The sequence below is a fragment of the Dicentrarchus labrax genome, unplaced genomic scaffold, assembly GCF_905237075.1.
Source record: "Dicentrarchus labrax unplaced genomic scaffold, dlabrax2021, whole genome shotgun sequence".
Lineage (NCBI taxonomy): Eukaryota > Metazoa > Chordata > Actinopteri > Moronidae > Dicentrarchus > Dicentrarchus labrax.
The window spans coordinates 15253771-15273196 of NW_026136701.1; the positions used below are offsets into that span (position 1 = coordinate 15253771).

Consider the following 19426-nt stretch of genomic DNA (forward strand, 5'->3'; position numbering starts at 1 on the left):
ATGTGTTGGGGACACAAATCTAAAAAGAAATCACATAATGAATTTTTGATTATTTCTTCATGTGGCGAAGAACTGTGGTTCACTGAACCCTAAGGGTTGATAAAAACCACAGGGAGTTAATAATTATCAATGTAATGTATTCCTTTCCTTTGCCAGATGTTAAATTAGCAATTGAAATTGGAATTGGAATGCTCTTCCAAACACTGTATATATAAATGACTTTACTCACATTATATATTCACAAAATATGAGGTACACATTGCAACATAACCAGTTCAAAACATAACTTCCAGTTTCAACAGAAATGAGTCAATTTCTCTGACGTTATAAACTGTGTTTTAGCAGTCTGTCTTTTTGGCAAACTTCTTGTTATTAACCACCCTAATGGCAAAGAAACCTTATTAAAACGCTCTGTCTATAACTGAGCAATCAGAGGCTTTTGCAGAAAGAAATGACAGCCCCAGTACCGATATCACTCAGAAATGAGTGGAGTATTTCACAAACACAACAAGGTGTGGTTTCTATCCAAAAGCGACCAGCTTCCGTCTATTCACAGCAGTCCATTATCTGCGCAACAGGAGAGACGGGGGAGAAGTCTGTCCTGTATGGACAGCAGACGGACGACTAAACTTGTTTAAAACATAAAATCAACCATGAGTTTATACGGCTCTAATTCGAGACTGCCCACCATGGGCCAGAGAAGTAATTCGCGACCGGATTTGGCGAGTTTTAGACACGACGCGTTCGCCGGTGGAAACGGCTTCCAGGGGGATTACCAAACAGGGGACGGCGGAGGATACACCTACACCTCCAGCTTCTCCAGGACCTCCATGCACGGCGGGGGGCTCGGAGGACAGAAAATGCAAGTTAGCATGGGAGCGGGTGGTGGAATAAGGTAAGGACTTTGAAATCACCTGTTGCTTTTTATCGCGTTACGCACCGTTCCTGTTCGGTTTGCTTCACAGTATGGTCCGAGTGTGTTTGGGCCCGGGCCAAGAATCCCCTCACAGCAATAAGTGTTTATACCAAGAATATCAATAATATTTAAAATGTGTAAAGACCCTACCTGACATTAATAAAGGGTGATTAATACTTAATTAATGTTTCAGAGAGCATGGAGTGTATGACACAATAATATGTCCTATTTTAATTTACACATGAAAATATAACAACCATAAGGATTTAAATATATTTTATTGAAACTGAAAATGCCAACAACATTCTGTTTTTTTTTTTTTTACTTAACCATTTAGAACCTTTAAAACAATGCCCTGACTGCTGTATCAAAAAGTAATACCTAATATAATTCAACATAACATTTAACCAGCAATCAGAACATAAAATAATGCCAGCTAATCTCATCTTGAAAAACCAGATCAATGCCCACTTGTACTTGTATATCTTGCTGCTATAACCTCAGTCAATGAAATGGCCTCATGACCTCCCCAACCCATCTTTTGAACTCTGTTGGTTAGATGTCGCAGCAGTGTCAAGGCACTCTGTGAGCTCTATTTTAATGCGGGCACCATATCAGATCATGCCTATGCTGTTTTTACTCTTTTACACTTTTAAAGATTCTCTTGAGATCTTGAGATTCCCTTATGACACTTTAAAGACCAGCAGGTGTCTGTCTCAGTGGGAACCTGGGGAAATGTGGTGGGAACACAGGCAGTTCTTGTCACAGTGCCAAGATACTTCAACTCACTGCTGTCCCTCAAAAAAATACATACAAGACATGGCATGTACAGTTTCACAATTTTAAGATTCCCACCACAGTTTTTCTTGATTTGACCCACACCAAGCCCCCAGGAAGTGCGACATGCTCTTAAGCCCAACTGACATAGTGGCCAAACCGTGTTATGACAATTTCATGTAATGCACACTGGCCCAGACAACTTATATTGTGAATGAAGCAGCTTTAAAACGGCGGCAAAAATGTTTTGAGTGTCACAACCCCAACATTTGGAAAGTCTACAAGAGCTGCACAATTAAAACATTTATCCCAAATCGAGTTAGAGGACGGCTAAATCGAAAGTTAGCAGCCTGGTGTGCTTGCTCTATGGGCCAGACAATGCAGAATGGGTAATTCTATACCACAAAGTTTAACTTTTTTGCTTCATACACCACTAAACAGTGTCAGTACCCAATGCCAAACTTTTGGGAAATCTTGACCCACCCTTCTCTGGCTCTGATTGGCTAGTACTTGTTGCCTTCACTGGTTTGATTGTTTTCAGTTTAGGCATGAGGAGTGAGATTGGTTAGGGTAAGAATGCCAGGGTAAGCTATTCAGACGGAGGGTTGAATAGGGCGGGTCATGACTTTGCCATCCTGGGGAAAAAAAGGTCACATACATAGCTCATGTGCAACTCCTACCTGATTGGTACTGCGTATGTACATCTCTCTGTTAAGAAAAAAGGAAAGAATATGGCTCACCCATCTTCAGCTTTGGGAAAAAAAAGTCTGTTTAATTCAGAATGTTATTAAGACCTTTGACCCAGGACTGTGTTAGTGACTGCGCCACTTCAATAACACAGACAGGACTGTTGCAGAGGTTGTAGGCCGTCACAAGAACACATGTTTTGTCATCATTTCAAAAATTTTCCAGGTCTTGACCGCTTTGCTAAAAACATGATTGTCTAAGTCAACAAGGCATTTCCTGCAGAAATTTCAGTGTGAATGCTGCAAATGTGAAATGAATTGCCTGAAAATATCTTTAAAGCTAAAACGCATTGCACTGCACTGCTGAAAAATCATTAAAAGCCTACTGTCAACACTGGATTTTAGTTTTATTTATTAACAATAAAACAAAAATACTAACAGGAAAAGGCATAATTGTAATGTTATCTTTATAACCATTTTACTCCATTACCATAAAATAAAATAACACAGCTGAACTTTCTGTAAACCTATAGCACATGTCTTGAAGATGGCAGACATGCCCATATTTGTAACAAGAACAATGGCAAAGGATAACTAACAAGCTTTGAAAGTTCCGATCGCAACATAACTTAACCAGGGATTTTGCCCTAGCATGGTTTTTCCCACACAGGCAAGAGAGTGCAGGAACACAGCAAGGTGTGGTTTCTCTCTAAAAGCAACAGTCTCTCTTTCTCTTATAGAAATCTATTATCTGTGCAGCAGGAGACAGGAAAAGGTCCTCTGAATATCAAAGCAGACGAACCAAATACTTTTCTAAAACATAAAACAAATCCGCGAACATAAGTATGCACGGCTCCAAATCTAAACTCGCCACCATGGGCTGGAGAACTCATTAGATACAGGATGCTATGGATTTCAGTGAAGACAGCGTCTTAAAAAGCGGAGGCAGAGTGTACAGGGAGTCCTTCCAATGCAGAGTACCGAAAGTGATTAGCACGGGCGCCAAAGTAGGGGGAGGAATGAGGTAAAAACTTTGAAGTCACTTGTTGCTTTTGAATGAGCTCACAGTAGCCATTAAATGCACATGTACAAATGTGACGTACAGAGCAGGAACACGTCGATGGTAGCTGATATTCTAACCATAAACTACAAATGGATTACAATTCTTGAAGAATATGTCAGGTTTGTCCAATCAACGCCATAAGAACCAATCTGGGTGATGTTTAAGAGGATTCAGTTGTCCATACTTACACCATAAAAGAGAATGATGTCATTAAGCTGATTCTAAAAAGGCCACACTTACCATTTAATAGACAGGTAAAGTCTATGACTGTTGTAGGGCTAATTGCACCCACAACAACATAAAGTTGTTATTTCATCACTTTTCCTAAGATGTTTGTCTAAGTAATCCTAGTTGTAATACTCCTGATCTGTTGCCCAATGTAATGAATGAGAAGAGAAATATTTGCACACACCCCTAAAATGTCGTCAGACTACTATCATTCATCATGTCGTCAATGTCTAATGTTGTAACTCTGATGTCAGTGATCTGTGCCAAAACTTTGTCCTTTTTTTCAAAATTTCTATATAAATGCTTAACTTGTGGTGACCAAAGGTTAAAGTTAAAAATTTTAATGAGGATATGTGGATGGGCGAAGGGAGCGAGAAAGTGTCCTCTGTTCCACATTACCAAACTTGTAAACAATGAATGAGTGTGTGTTGGGTTAAAAATACAAGATTGTAAATTTTAAAGGATTATTCCTCATCAGAAACTACCTTTTCTTTCTTCAATGTTCACACATTATTGTTGTTATGCTGTTCATTGAGAAAGTTCATTTAGATCTGATATTTTCTGTTTTAAAATGACATCACATTTTTGCTTCTTTTTTTCTTTTTTTCTCATGTGTAGTCCGCAGGCTATTCAACAAAAAGCTATGTACCTGACAAGCCAGTGTCAAGAGTACCTGCAGAGAGTAAAGATGATTCTCCAGTCTGTAAGTGAAGCACACAGATCATACCGAACATAACTGATATCAAGTTGCTTTTATTTTCTTCATTTCTAGTGGTAAAAAAAAGCAAATATTATCAGCAAAGAAGTATAATTTTGCAGGTGGCAAGAGTTCAGTGTCTGTACTGTGTGATTTTATAGGGTGGTCCAGCTGTGGAGGCTGACAAGCTGCTGCACATGGCTACAGAAACCATGGAGCAGATGAAGCTCTGTGGCAGAGACCTGCAGCAGATGCGTATACAGACTGATATCTTCAGAAAGTAAGACAAGATGCAGTTTGTGTGTGTGTGTGTGTGTGTGTGTGTGTGTGTGTGTGTGTGTGTGTGTGTGTGTGTGTGTGTGCGCGCAAAATGCGGGCATGAACACATGTGAGTTTGTGCGCTCCTGTCTTTGCATATTTGTATTTGCATGTCTTCATTCATGAGTAATCCTTATAATAGCTTTGCATAAATATGCGTTACTGGGTAACCTTAGTTAGTTACTTAGTTAGTTAAGAGTTAAATTCTGAACATTCTTCTCATTCAATTCCATTTGCCCAGCCGAGTGTGCCCTCGGAAGATTCACAAAGTATTTTCCTTTTTTGTACAACTCCACAGTGTGGACCAGTTCCAGCACATGCATGTTGCTTTGCAACAGCAATTAGGTGCTGGTATGACCATAAGACGGAACAGAGGCAGTGTGGGCTCCCTTGACGGGGGGAGGGTCTTTAATGATGCCATAGCCTGGATTGCCCAACAAAAGGTAAGCACTTCATATTTAAGAATGTGGTATCAAACACAACAAATACACATGATATTGTTAAAGTCAGTATTAGAATATTTTTCCTTCATTGGCACATATCACCATATGGTAAATGTGTGTAGAATCACAAAACCTTTCATTTAAAGGTCACCCACAATAGATGCACATTAGACTATGGAGGATTTTGTCTTAAGAATATGTTTTTATATTGATATAGTTTATGTAGTTTGAAAGTTAAAAAAAATTCTTCATATTCAGTCATCGATCAAACTGGGATCACCATGACTAACAGTCAATAAAAACGACCAACTCTATTTCTTTCCTTGTTGTTCCAACTTTGAACCAAAAGTCCAAAAGTTAAAATATTGTCTTCCTCCCTTTGCTGGGGACCCCCTACAACCTACTCAAGGACCCCCATTGGTCTCCAGACCCCAGTTTCAGAACCAGTGACATATAAAATGATAAAGATGTATGTTTCGTTCAATAATCTGTGTTCCACTATACCGTGTACCCTTCTGGGACAGAACCGTTCACAAATTTCATGGTAAAACTCTGTGCCCATAAGTTTTTTACTTGTTTGAGCAGTGTGAATAGTTGCACCTGCATGTGTGTGCATGCCTGTACAGGGGGCACCGTTTGTTTAATGTGGAGGGAGGGAGGGAGGGAGGGAGGGAGGAGGAGCGGATGCACTTACCCTATCACTTATTCTGACCTTCTGTAACTGAAACCATCTGGACACACTGCCAAAACCTGATCCGCGAGTGAAAGAGACCAGGAGAGGTGCAGAAGGATTGAAACAAAGAAAGGAAAGAGCCCTGCCATTTGACGAAGAAGACAGAGAGAGAGAGGGGAAGGCAGAAAGAGATGCAGTGGGGGAGTGGGAGGCAGATAAAGACGCTGTTGAGGCAAAAAGAAAAGTAGAAGTAGAGTAGAGTGTGAAATCTGACACTCTCCACTGAGTCAGTGGTTATGGGACAGGGCAGTTCAGCAGATCTTTCACATGCTCATGGGAAAACGCCCTTCTACTCTCTACCTCTCCAACCCTCCCACCCAACCAAAAAACACACCCTGTCATTCTGTCACCACTTCAAGCCTCACCCTTGTATACCGTCATTCATTTCCCCCCCCCGTCATCAGATAGAGAAACACTTCTGCACATATTTTCATGTCTCAGTCATTGTACTGTAGGTATTGCCCTTTATAAAACTCCAAAACTGGGAACATATCACCTGATGACCTGCTATCTCTACTGCTTTTAAGTCTTCCTTTCAGCCATAGTACCTACAGTCCAACATTAGCTTTGCAGTGTCTTAACAGTCATGTCGTGTCTGTGTCTGTAGCTTCAGCCCAGTAATGATGAAGGAAAAGGGAGTGGTGCGAGAACAAAAGCCTTGTGAGAGAAGGGAGAGAGAAAAAAATGTTTGGGTAAAGAGCTGGGACTGGCTAAAGTCAGTTTACTGGCAGAGCTCTTATCAAAGCTGAGGGCCACGAACAAGGGGGGGAATAGTTGGGATAGTTTCCTGCTTAATGTTCTTAATGATTATATGCTGACACCTAGAGGAGAAAGAGGCGAAGGACACAGAGTTAAGGTCAGGGAATTAATAGTGAGGAGAGAATAGTGTTATCTGTTAACATGTAGAATTATGTTGCCTTAAAGAACAAGGATGTCTTACTGTATGTTTTTCTTATTGTCAAAAAAATCAAACATAAAAGACAATGAGAGTCCTAAATGTGTATTATTTTGCAGCTCAAAATAGTCCCCAACATATACACGATTTGCTCCTGTTTGTCTGTTACTCCAAGGTGTTTGAGAAAATCATTGAGCTTTTTCAAGAAATTAAACAATGTCTTTGTGACCTGGTTTTAAAGATCTACGTTAGTAGGAATTAATAGGCTTAGGCCCAAGTGCCAGTGACAGGGTAAGGTTGTTAGCCGGCCTTATTGCGTCATAAAGAGTTAAAATAAAATAAGTTATTTCCCTTCAGTTGAGGTTGATTTTGATATTGTAATTGTGTGCAGTTATTGTGTTTTAAAAGGTAATAAACTGTGATTCTAAACTGTGATCCTGCATCTTGTAGCGCATGATTGAGACAGCTCCATGGGGAGATGACTCCGCCACAATAGAAAAGCAAATCATGAGCCACAACAAAACCCACAGCTCTATCCAGAGGAGCCAGGAGGTCGACCGTGCCAGAGACGAACTGGTAAGTGACTCTGAACTGTTTAAGCCTAATGTTTATTCTTTATATATTGCATTTGCTAAGAAGGATGACCATCTATAAATTCAGTGTACAGAAGCCTAATAATTATCTTATTATTATCTGAGCAAAAAACATAATTTCTTTTTTTAGAGCTCGAAGGGCGACAAGTACAACCTCTCCATGTTGGAACAAGAATGGGACAGCCTGCAGGTAGAACCAAACTACAAACTTTACAAAAATGTTCATGAGTTTGTTAAAATCAGCAGCCTTTCGTGTCCTCACTGTGGTAACTTTGTATTAAATTCATAAATGCACCTTGTGTCTGTGTCAGAACATCTCCCACAACCGCGTGAGTCAGCTGCGTGAGCTCCAGAGCATCATCGAGGAGATCTCCCGAGCAATCATGTGGGTGAATGAGCGAGAGGAGGAGGAGCTTGTGTTTGACTGGGGAGATAAGAACATCGATCAGTATATTCCCAAGAAGCAAGAGAGCTACTCAGTAAGGCTGAACTTTTCTCCTGGTTGCATGTTTCTGTCTCAGTTTATTAATGTGATTTTATGTGTTTTTATTTATTTTATCATTAAAAATTGTACTTGCATATGTTGGCTCTCTGAGTCCATAGTGTAGCCTTTTGGGTCCCTTACTTTCTCTTGTCCTGGCAGAGGATGATGAGGGACCTGGAGGAGAAAGAGAAGGAGCTGAACAAGCTGAAGGTGAAAGCAGATGGACTCATGAACAACCACCACCCTGCCTCAGATAAGATTCAAGTAAGGTGTTCTGTTTTTTCAGAGTATTTACCGAAACAGGTTATTCTGTGGCTTTGTTCTGATGACTTTCTGTGCACCCATAGGCCTACATGGACACCTTGCAGACCCAGTGGAGCTGGCTTCTCCAGATCACCAAGTGTATCCATGTTCATTTAAAGGAGAATGCTGCCTACAGCCAAGTAAGTGCTCGGTCCTGCTCTTCCTCTTATAAAAAAAAGGGTCCTGCATGTTTTCATGTGAACACTGATCAAAACTTTTTTCTGCTATCTTCAGTTTTTCAAGGAGGCCAATGAGACCTACGCAAAGCTGCAGAAGGAGCATGAGACTATCCGAAGCAAGTTCACCTGCGACAGGAACACCCCACTGGATAACCTCACTGAACTCCTGAAAAACTTAGAGGTATGATTACACTCTGTTACGTCTAGGACACAAGTATTTTCCTGCAGGTGGGAACATAAAACACATGGCACAAAACATGCTTGGACTATTTGTTCTCTTAGTAGCATGGTTGTCTCAACAATTTGCATGACTGGTTAACTGGTTAGGCCCGTTTCAGAGAGCCTAAATGGAATGCTTGTAGTTGGTGTAGAGTTTTGAACTTCAAATAATGTAAATACTCAGTTAGAACCACTTACTTTTGCACGTTCACAGAAAGAGAAGGAGCGAATCGTGGAGAATAAGAGGCAGGTCCAAAGTCTGGTCAACAAATCTAAGACCATTGTCAGGCTGAAGCCTCGCAACCCAGATGAGAAGAGCAGTGGCCCTACCATGGTCCAGGCCTTGTGCGACTTTAAACAAGACCAGGTGGGATATTTGCTCTCTCTCTTTCTCTCTCTCTCTCTCTCACACACGCACACAGGTATAGAGTATGAAGTGAAATATTACAAGTATATTTCAGTGTATGTTCTGTTTTGTGCTACAGAAAGGAATTTTAAAAGGTAATGAGGGCATCCTGAAGGACAACTCGCAGCGCAGCAAGTGGCTGGTGACGGGACCTGGAGGTCTGGACATGTTGATTCCCTCTGTGTGTCTGCTGATCCCCCCACCAAACCCACTCAGCATTGGCCTCGCTAACAAGTAAGAAACACTGAAAAACAGCCTTCCTTTTGTCTTGGTAATTTATATTTTCATGACATAGATATGGTGCCATGATACCAATATATATGGTAAGAAATCAAAAAGAGAAGCACATAATAACCGACATTCTGTTAAAATACAAATACAAAAAACAAAAAAAATTTCATTTATAAATCTTAATCTATCTATTATCATGTAGTGTTTGCATATTACACTTATTATTATATTACTTTTAGAGTGATTAATGGCTTTTTCTGGTCCCTAGGAATGAGCAGTATTATGAAGCCATCATGAGCATCTGGAACCAGCTCTACATCAACATTAAGAGTCTCATCTCGTGGCAATATTGCGTCAAAGACATCACTCACATCAACTCCCTCACTCTCAGCATGGTAAGATGTCACGAGAATGCAATTAACTTCACAGTTTAACTGTTTTCATACCAAGCAAACATGAATTTGATTCAGTTTGACCCTTGTCTATTGTTTTACAGCTGTCTAAGATGCGTCCGGAGGAGTACCGCAGTATCATCAAACGACTGGAGACCCACTACCAAGAGTTCCTGCGTACCAGCCAAGGTTCTGAGCTTTTTGGGGACGAGGACAAGAGAACAATCCAGGGCCACTTTGATAAAGCCCAGAACCACTATGACACGCTAATTATCCAACTGCCTGCTTACAGTGAGTGTAAAATTATCTTTACCATATCCCTAAATTGTCAGCCCACTCAATTTGCAAAAATACTGCTGTTTATTTTGCACTATAAATTGATATTATCCTAACTTTCCCGCAAACAATAAAGGGGAGGAAGTGGTGAAGACTGAAGTCCCAAATCAGGAGACTCCCAAGCCTGTGACTCCCAAGGTCCCCAAGGTCCCTAAGCCCCAGCCTCCTCCAGCCAGTTCTACCCTCAGCCTCACCCTGCTCAGTAGTCTGCAAGAAATTCGCCGCAGGCTGGAGCTGGCCGAGTTTGGTCTCACCAGTCATCTCCATGTTCCCATGGGGGACGACAGTTTGCATGAGTGCTCAGTGCACATCCAGAATCTGCAGGTATGAACGTTTTAATTTATTGTTCTATCTAATTAAAAGTGAGGTTTTTCTTTGCTATAAAACCCCATTTAATAAAATGATAAATATAGGTCAAATACAGCTGGAAATATACAAAATCCATCTGTGTACAGCTTTCCACAATAGAGCATTTTGTAAAAAAAACAAACAAAGCTAAACATTTTTTTTCAAACTTTGAGATACAATTGATTATGCAAAATTTAACTTATCACATATTCATATCTAGACTAGGCATCAAGATTTGGACTCCATTTATGATGAGTACCTGCGACTAAGAGAAAAGATTATGAAGCAACTGGAAGGGAAACCTCAAGACTCCGAGCAAGCCAAGTTCCTCCGCTCTGAACTGGAAATCATCAACCAAAAGCTTGGTAGCCTGCAGGGTCTCTACTCAGCCTACCTTCAAAGGTAAATTATTTTCATTCTAATTACATCACCTTTTTCCTTATCCCACAATGATGGAGTAGATACAGCACAAAATAAAGTAAGAACTGGGACCTGAAATTGTGGCCACATAAAGCTTTACTGATTATAGAGTAAAATGGCTTTTTTCTCATTAAATGTAGTGAGTCATTTTGCAAGTGTATTTAATGTACTGTGACTGTGTGTCTTTAACAGACTTTCAGCTCTTAAAGCCTTACTCCAGAGCCTTCTCCGGGCTGAAGACATCATTAAAGTCCACGAGGCCCGGCTGACAGAGAAGGAGACCACCTCATTGGACCTTCGAGAGGTGGAAAACTATCGGAACACGCTAAAGGTTTGACACACTTCCCATGTTTCGTTTGAACTGCAGTCTCTTGCTTTTCAGTCTCAAGACTTATAAACCAGTGTAGAACAATAGAACATACTTTTCGATGAGCTTATTAAAACTGATGCACAGTTGTATGTGAAATAACCTTATTGTATCCACATTAATGCATCAGTAATAATAATAACCCAATATATAATAGCATAATTCTCACATGTGCCATTTTTCTGCATTGTGAGTACTTTTGCTTGTGATTCTTTAAGTACATTTTACCAATAATACTTACTTTACATTTTCAATGAAAGACTTTTATGTGTAATGGAGTATTTTATTATTGCATTATTACTATTTTTCCTTAAGATAAGGACCTGAATACTTCCTTTACTACAAAACCGTAGGTATTTCCATTTGCTAATGAAGACCATAAGATAGGAATTTTCATTTTTTGTACACTGATACTAAAAAATCATATATACATACTGTCATAGTGCCCACCTCTAGAATTTTTAAAGACTTAAAAAGGAAGTATAGTTACATTTAAATCTATTTTGTGATTCTCTATTAAAGCAAATGAAGAGTGACCTGGAGCAAAAAAGAGACCTGCTGACGGCTATGGAGTCTGACCTTGCTAAAGCAGTGCACTGGAATGGTCAAATCTCAGATTCCTTTCACAAGTGTGATGTGGACTTGTCCAAGTACTCAGAGCTGGTGGGTCAGATGTCTGACCGCTGGCGCCGCATCCAGACCCAGATTGATAGCAGGTAGGATAGTCTGTACATGTGCATACATTTACAGACCACCTATGAATATTTCTTCATGTTCTCCGTTCGTCATTGCTGGTAACAACACTAAAAATACATTCATCTTTTGCTCTTCCTCCCACTCTTTCCTCCCCAGAGTGTGGGACTTGGAGAAGCAGGAGAAACAGCTGAATCATTATCAGCAGAGCAGCACGTCAATGGAACAGTGGATAAACAATGCCAGGAAACGCCAGGACACTCTTCAGGCGGTTAAGCTCAGTGACATCCAGACTCTAATGGATCACCTCAACCAACAGAAGGCACGTCTTTCCTTGTTTACATCAACATATTGTAGAGTAATAAGTAATAATGATATGATATAATACTGATAGGATTTTGAATGGGAAATATCCACCCTTTACACTTAAATTGAGAAGCTGACAGCTGTGAGCATTGGTGTAGGCGTGTGGATTTTATACATTTTATAATATAATTTGTTTGTTGAGTAACTGCTGCTTAAATAATTGTAAAATAAAGTAATGGTTGTCTTAGAAGAAGCACATATTGGACAGTCTGATGTCAGATCAAATCAATGAATTTAATGCCCCCTTTTCTGACTGCACAGGCTCTTCACACTGAAATTAAAGGAAAGAAGGAGAAAGTAGAGGATGTGCAGAAAAACGCAGACACCTGTGCCACCTCCATAAAGGTAGGCAGTTAATGTGCATTGTTTCATTTTTTTCATTTTAAAATATTTCTACACATGTTTCCACATTGATGAGCACAAGCAAGTACGGTACAAAACAATGAAGTTCATGTGTGTTTGTTTGTGTGTTTTCAGGACTATGAGCTGCAGCTGGCTTCCTACAGTTCGGGCTTGGAAACTCTGCTTAATATTCCTATCAAGAGAACAATGCTTCAGTCCCCCGCTTCTGTGGTCAGACACGAGGTATGAGTAATGGCTCTCCATTAAGTCGCACTAAACCTATTTTGCAGTTAGATATTATTAATACACTCAAGTAAGAATTATATGTTTATCATCTGTTTGATTAATATCAATTAAACAGTTATTTACTTTGTATTATGAGCTTGTGTAATTCAACCAATTTAAAGGTTAATCCTTCCCTGCATGTGTCGCTTAAATTTAATTAACACCTGATCATGTGACATCAGTATTCATCCACTTATTTTAACTCCATCAGGCGGCTGACCTCCAGTCCCAATACATAGAGCTACTTACCCGCTCTAGTGATTACTACAAGTTCCTTGGGGAGCTGCTGAAGAACATGGAAGAGTTAAAGGTAGGTATTGCATTTATAAAATGCAATTTAAGACACAATTGTTCCTGTAAGTCAATATTATTGTTAGTAAAATAAATAGTATTATTAACAAAAAAGATAATTTTTTTTAGTTTGTTCAACAGTATGAAAGTAGTGTGACTGAGGCTCTTTCTGTTTTTATCATTGCTCTCTTCAGATCAGGAACACCAAGATTGAGTTGCTGGAGGAAGAACTGAGGCGTCTTAAGGATGACATTGACGATCGTAATAAGACAAATCAAACTCTGGAGGATGCTTTGGCCCGCTACAAGCTGGAGCTCACTCAAACAAAAGACCAGCTCCTTTCTATGGAGGAAGAGATGAGAACGACAGTAATGCAAGTTAATGCTACCAAGGAGAGCCTGGACAGCACACACAGCCAGCTTCAAGATCTTAATGACCAGCTGACGCGTATTAAATACCAGCTGGATGAGGAAAAGAGGAAGAGAAGGTTGGCAGAGGAGCGTTACACCAGCCAGCAAGAAGAATATGAGGCAGCTGTTCGCCGCAGACAGAAAGAACTGGAAGAACTCAACTGGACCAAAATTGACCTGGAAAAGGCTGTGAAGGACAAGGAACGTGAACTGGAGAGGATGAAAATACTACTAGAGGAGGAAGAGACACGTCGAAGAAACGCTGAATCAGATATCTCAAAGGTAAGAACACAGTGCACCCAAGAGATTAATCAACTTAAGCAGACATACGAAACAGAGATCCACGTCACCAAGACCACAATCCTGAAAGCCTCACAACAGAAAGAAGAAGACACAACAGAACTGAGATTGCAAATTGACAGACTCGCCGCTGACAAGAGAGATGTAGAGGAGGAGCTGAGGAGACTGAGGCAGTCCATTGCTCACACAGAAGAGCAGAGAAGAAGAGCAGAGCAGGAGGCCAGCCAGCAGAGGGCCTCAGTGACACAAGAGACAAGGATGCGCAGTGAGTTGGAGGTTCAGCTGAGAACGCTTGTGCAGCAGAGAGGTGAAGATGAGCTCCAACTAAAGGAGGCCACCAAAAACAGTCAGGAAAAGTCCAGGCAGATCAGCATGTTAACATTTAACCTGGAGGAAGAGGGGAAGAAGAGGAGAGCCCTGGAATTGGAAATCAGTCACCTGAAGCAGGTTGAGGCAGAGCTGAAGTCAAAGAACACCTCCTATCTGGAGGCAATTAACAAGCTTAAAGTGTCTGAGCAGGAGACCCACATAACCCGAGTAGAGCTGGAGAAGCTGACCAGTGAGAAAACCAAGGCTGAGCAGGGTTCTGCCAGGCTACATAGCCGCATCCGAGAACTTCAGTGTTCCCTGGATGGGATGGAAGCTGAGTTGGAGAAACAAAAGAAGGCAACCCAGGAGGAGTTCACACGTAGAAAGAGAATGGAGGCAGAGTTGGAGAGGATGACACATACTTGCAGAGAGCACACCACCACAATTACCACACTGAAATCTATCCAGGTAGAGGCTACGAACTCTGGAAGGAAGTATGAACAGGATCTCAGTGCCCTCCAGGAGGCCCTGGACAAGAGCCTGAGGGACCATAAGGTCACCAAGCAGGAACTGGCAGCTGTCACGGCTGAGCTGAGGGGACTTAAACAGAAGCTCCAGCAGGAACAAGCTCGAATCCACGAGCTCAACCAACGTAATGAGAGCCTGTATAAGACCATTGAGGAAAAGAGTCGCCAGCTTAACGAATACACTACAGAGATTGAAAAGCTGAAGACTCTGACGCAGAACCTGACAAAGGAAAGACTGAGGTTGGAGGAGGAGCTGAGGGCAGTTAGACAGGAGAGAGATAACCTGAAGATTAGCAAAGACACTATTGATGGAGAAAGTGCCACTCAGATCTCAGCCTTGCATGTCCAGCTTCAGAGTAGCACCAAGAGGACAGCGGAACTCCAGGCTCTCATCAATGACCTGACCAAGGAGAGAGAAAAGCTTAAACTGGAAATAGACAAATTCCAAAAGCAATCCATTGAGGTATTTTTGATTGCTCTGAAGGATCATCTGCACATAATTTAACTACCTTTTTTCAGCTTTTGCATGTATCGTTATATTGTTTTGCATGAAATTTCCATACTTACAAATGCTTATGTATTTTGACATGCATGTTATTCATGCTTTTACTCTGCACATAACATTACTGAACATAACTCAAATGACAATGACAATCCCTTAATTAATCACTGCATACTAACTATGTAATAAATATAATGTACACATATCTTTACATATGTAAATGATCTTATTATCATATTATAGTTGGTTCAATTAGTACTAACAACTGATTGATATTTCTCAATTGGCCTGTGAATATCATAGATTAAATAGATATTGATTTATATGTCGATAAGCTTTTACAACATGCCGCTAAGGAAAGCTACATGTACTCCTAAGAATGATTAATTAATTAGAGTTGTGGCTCTTTGCTCTCTGCATTTCTGTATAGATATAATTTGTTTTCTTATCTCTCCCCAGACATCCATGTTGGCGCATGAGTCCCAGAGCCAGTACAGCGAGCTGCTGCTGGAGAAGAACAGTTTGCTCTCCAAGCTTAAACTGCTGGAGCAGGACAAGACCCGTTGTCAGCGCATAGAAGAGGAGCTCACCCGCATCAAGCTCACACTAGAGACAGAGGTCCGCAACAAACAGCGGCTGCAGGATGAAAAGAACTCCATCCTCAAAGACTTCAACCAAATGAAGAGCCAGTTTGAGCTGAGAGACAGCCAGATTAGGAAGTGTGAATCAGACAGAGACAAGGCTGAACGAGAGAGGCTATCTCTGAAGAATGAGATTGAGAGGCTCATGAGGGAGCTAAAGAGTGTTGAGGAGAGGTACAAGAACCGTCTGTTGATGTCTGAAAAGGAGGCATCAGACCTGGCTCTCAAGAGAGATGCCCTTGAGAGAGAGATACAGAGGCTGCAGCAGAGACCCAGCTCTCTGAGTAGGCAGACCCAGACAGATGAGAAGGTCCCAACAATCGATCCATCCAAGCTGATATTTGATGGGGTGCGCCGCAAAGTCACAGCCCACCAGCTTTGTGACTGTGGTATAATCAGTAAAGCCACTCTAGACCAGCTCCTAAAGGGAAAAACGACAGTGGATGAGGTAGCTGTAGACATCCAACTCAGTCTAAAGGGTACCGGCATCATTGCTGGCATGATGACAGGTTCTCAAGGGAAAATGCCATTCACTGAAGCCAAAAACAAGAAGCTCCTCAGCCCAGAAAGCGCCCTCATGCTTCTGGAAGCTCAAGCAGCAACAGGCTACATAGTGGACCCCGCGTTTAATGAGAAGATGCCTGTGGACACTGCCTGTTCAAGAGGGATTGTAGACACAGAAGACAGAGACACCTTGGCGAAAGCTGAAGCCGCTAGCACAGGCTTCAAAGATCCATACACTGGCAAAGTCTTATCTGTGGGTCAGGCTTGCAAACAAGGCCGCATAGACAAAGACACAGCCATCCGCTTGCTTCAGGCTCAGGAGTCTGTTGGAGGCATATTGGACCCTGTTCTGAGTGTATTCCTTCCAAAAGATCTGGCCTTGGATCGCAATCTTATTGATGAGGACCTCTACAGGGCTTTGAACAAAAAACCCACTTGCTACCTGGATCCAGCGACAGAAGAGAAGATAAGCTATTCTGATCTCAGGAAGAAGTGTACAGTGGAACCAGTTGCTGGCTTGCTTCTGCTCCGTGGTCCAGAAAAGTCCATGACAGTGAAGGGTCTCCGTGGTGAAGTCCCTGTTACAGAGCTTATCAAGTCTGAACTGCTGGATGAAACAGATTTGCAGAAGCTCCAGCAGGGCAAGCTTACCAGCAGAGAAATTGAAGACAAGCTAAAGTCTTATCTCCATGGCACTACCTGCATTGCAGGGATCTATGATGAGGCCAATGATCGAATTATGCCTTTCTATCACGCAATGAAGGAAGGTCTGCTCATGAGAGGAACCACCCTAGAGCTTCTTGAGGCCCAAGCTGCTTCTGGTTTCATTGTTGATCCAGTCAACAATGTCTTCTTGACAGTAGAGGAGGCCGCAAAGAGAAGCTTGATAGGAAAAGAGTTTCAAAATAAGCTCTTGTCTGCAGAGAAGGCAGTAACTGGATACAAAGACCCAGCCACAGGAAATATAATCTCCCTCTTCCAGGCTATAGAGAAAGATCTTATTGAGAAAGGTCATGGAATCCGTCTTCTTGAGGCCCAAATTGCCAGCGGCGGGATTATTGACCCCAAAGAGAGCCACCGTATTGATGTCGCTGTTGCCTATAAAAGGGGATATTTTGATGAGGAGATGAATGAGATCCTAACTTATGAAGGAGATGACACAAAGGGGTTCTTTGACCCTAATACTAAGGATAACCTGACATATCTTCAGCTGAAGGAGAGGTGTATCAAAGATAGCAAAACAGGGTTACTACTCCTGCCACTCAAAGACAAGAATAAGCCCCAAAAGTCACAGGAGAGCCGTACCAATGTCCTTCGCAAGAGGAGGGTCGTGATTGTTGACCCAGACACTGGGCTTGAGATGTCAGTGAGGGAGGCCTATCACCGGGAGCTAATTGACTATGACACTTTCCTGGACTTGTCAGAGCAGGAGTGCGAGTGGGAGGAAATAACTATCAAGGGGTCTGATGGCTCTGCACGTTTGGTGATAGTAGATAGAAAAACAGGAACCCAATATGACATCAGGGACTGCCTGGAACGTGGTATTATTGACCAGAGATCTTTGGATGAGTATCGTGCTGGAAGTCTAACCTTGACCCAGTTTGCTGACCAAATTACCAACAGAACCAGCAGCACTGAGATGACCATTGCAGCCAGCAATGTTAATGACATGGTCACCTGCAGCAGTACCACCCAGGCCACACCATCTTCTCCTACTGTCCGTAAACGCTTCAACAGTATTTCTATTACTGTTTCTCCACCTGAGATGTTCGATGACCAGAGTCCTGTGGCGGCTATATTTGATACCGAGACCTTGGAGAAAATAACTATTCCTGAAGCGCTCCGAAGAGGTATAGTTGACACTCTTACAGCACAGAGGCTTCTGGAGGCCCAGGCATGCACAGGTGGTATTATCAACCCTGCCACTGGCGAGAGACTGTCGCTGCAGGATGCTGTCCATCAGAGCATCATTGATGAAAGCATGGCTGCTAAGCTAAAACCAGCCCAGAAAGCCTTTGTTGGTTTTGAGGATGTGAAGACTAAAAGAAAGATGTCTGCAGCAGAGGCAGTGAAGGAGATGTGGCTGCCTTATGAAGCTGGCCATAGATTTCTGGAGTTTCAGTACCTGACAGGAGGCCTGATAGAGCCTGGCACTGGACGTCGCATCACCATTGAAGAGGCTATCCGCAAAGGTTGGCTGGATGGTCAAGGGGCTCAGAAGCTTCAGGATACACGGAACCACCAGAAGAATCTAACCTGTCCCAAGACAAAACTGAAGATCTCCTACAAGGAAGCCATGGACAGCTGCATGGTGGAGGAAAGCAATGGTATGAAGATGATGCAGGCCTCCTCAATATCCTCGAAGGGAATCAGCAGTCCTTACAATGTCTCTAACCCAGGATCTCGCTCTGGGTCCAGGGCTGGTTCCCTTGCTGGCTCAAGGAGCGGATCTCGAAGAGGCAGTGTGGATTACTCCTCTAATTACAGCTATAGCTTTTCCTCCAGCAGTACCACCTACAGCTCCAATGCTCAGTCTTAATACACAGCATAGAACAAGAATCAAGAATGAAACTAGATTAGTTATTACCAGCAGTTCCTATGCAGTTTGAGTTTCTAAACTTTGTTTCTGCTACCTATGAGATTTTGGGAGTCTTGTTTAAATACTCAATCTGATTCTGAATTCTTATTAATAATAATAAGTATTTTGATTGTTTGCAGTCTTTGGTGATTTGGTGTTTCAATATTAAACTCAATGCAGAGTATAATTATTGCTCGTATTCTAACACATACATTTTGAATGAATATATTTGTCACAGTTCATTTTAATATAAGGCTTTTTTAGAATTTAACAATATGTTATTTTAAAATACGTTTGTTGACCAGATCTTTAGCATGCAGTCAAAATTATTTTAGCTGTTTTTTGTTCTTAGTTTTTTTGCAGTGTGACTTGTGTATGTTTTCTTTAATTTTTCTCTAGAAAAAAAAACATTTGTTGTCAAATGCAAATGCTGAGGTTTTGCTTGAAATACTGACTTTACAAAATCATAATCAACTATGAAAAGTCCTTGCCACTACAATGTTATTCTCATGTGATTAAAAAATAAAGTTTTCACAATAATTTTAGTTTTTCTCATTAATTAATTTACTAGCTATACTATCTGTATTGTGCATTAAAAGAGTTTACTTTATGAGGGGAGGCTGATGTATAGCCTTGAACCAAAT

At 41.5% G+C, this 19426-nt stretch overlaps 1 protein-coding gene across 2 annotated transcripts; it reads left to right on the forward strand.

Moving 5' to 3' along the window:
- Positions 1 to 536: 536 nt before the first annotated feature.
- On the forward strand, positions 537 to 19322 carry LOC127373778 (desmoplakin). 2 transcript variants are annotated; one of them, XM_051418571.1, is made up of 24 exons: positions 537 to 895; positions 4289 to 4373; positions 4529 to 4647; positions 4984 to 5128; positions 7207 to 7332; positions 7480 to 7539; positions 7661 to 7828; positions 7993 to 8097; positions 8181 to 8276; positions 8371 to 8496; positions 8749 to 8901; positions 9020 to 9174; positions 9440 to 9566; positions 9668 to 9854; positions 9976 to 10223; positions 10468 to 10649; positions 10860 to 10998; positions 11557 to 11750; positions 11887 to 12049; positions 12355 to 12438; positions 12571 to 12678; positions 12932 to 13030; positions 13206 to 15020; positions 15519 to 19322. In XM_051418571.1, the coding sequence occupies exons 1-24, from the start codon at positions 654 to 656 to the stop codon at positions 18741 to 18743; spliced, it is 8151 nt and encodes a 2716-aa protein (XP_051274531.1). In that variant the 5' UTR covers positions 537 to 653; the 3' UTR covers positions 18744 to 19322. The 2 variants fall into 2 exon arrangements, with proteins under 2 accessions (XP_051274531.1, XP_051274627.1); XM_051418667.1 differs by having other exon boundaries at positions 538 to 895; positions 13206 to 13703.
- Positions 19323 to 19426: the final 104 nt, after the last annotated feature.

Bases quoted from the DNA above. Each gene is read 5' to 3' on its own strand.
- LOC127373778 (XM_051418571.1), top strand. From the start codon at position 654: ATGAGTTTATACGGCTCTAATTCGAGACTGCCCACCATGGGCCAGAGA. The intron at 7,540-7,660 runs GTAGAACCAAAC...TGTCTGTGTCAG, and splicing joins AAGAATGGGACAGCCTGCAG to AACATCTCCCACAACCGCGT. The intron at 8,497-8,748 runs GTATGATTACAC...GCACGTTCACAG, and splicing joins AACTCCTGAAAAACTTAGAG to AAAGAGAAGGAGCGAATCGT.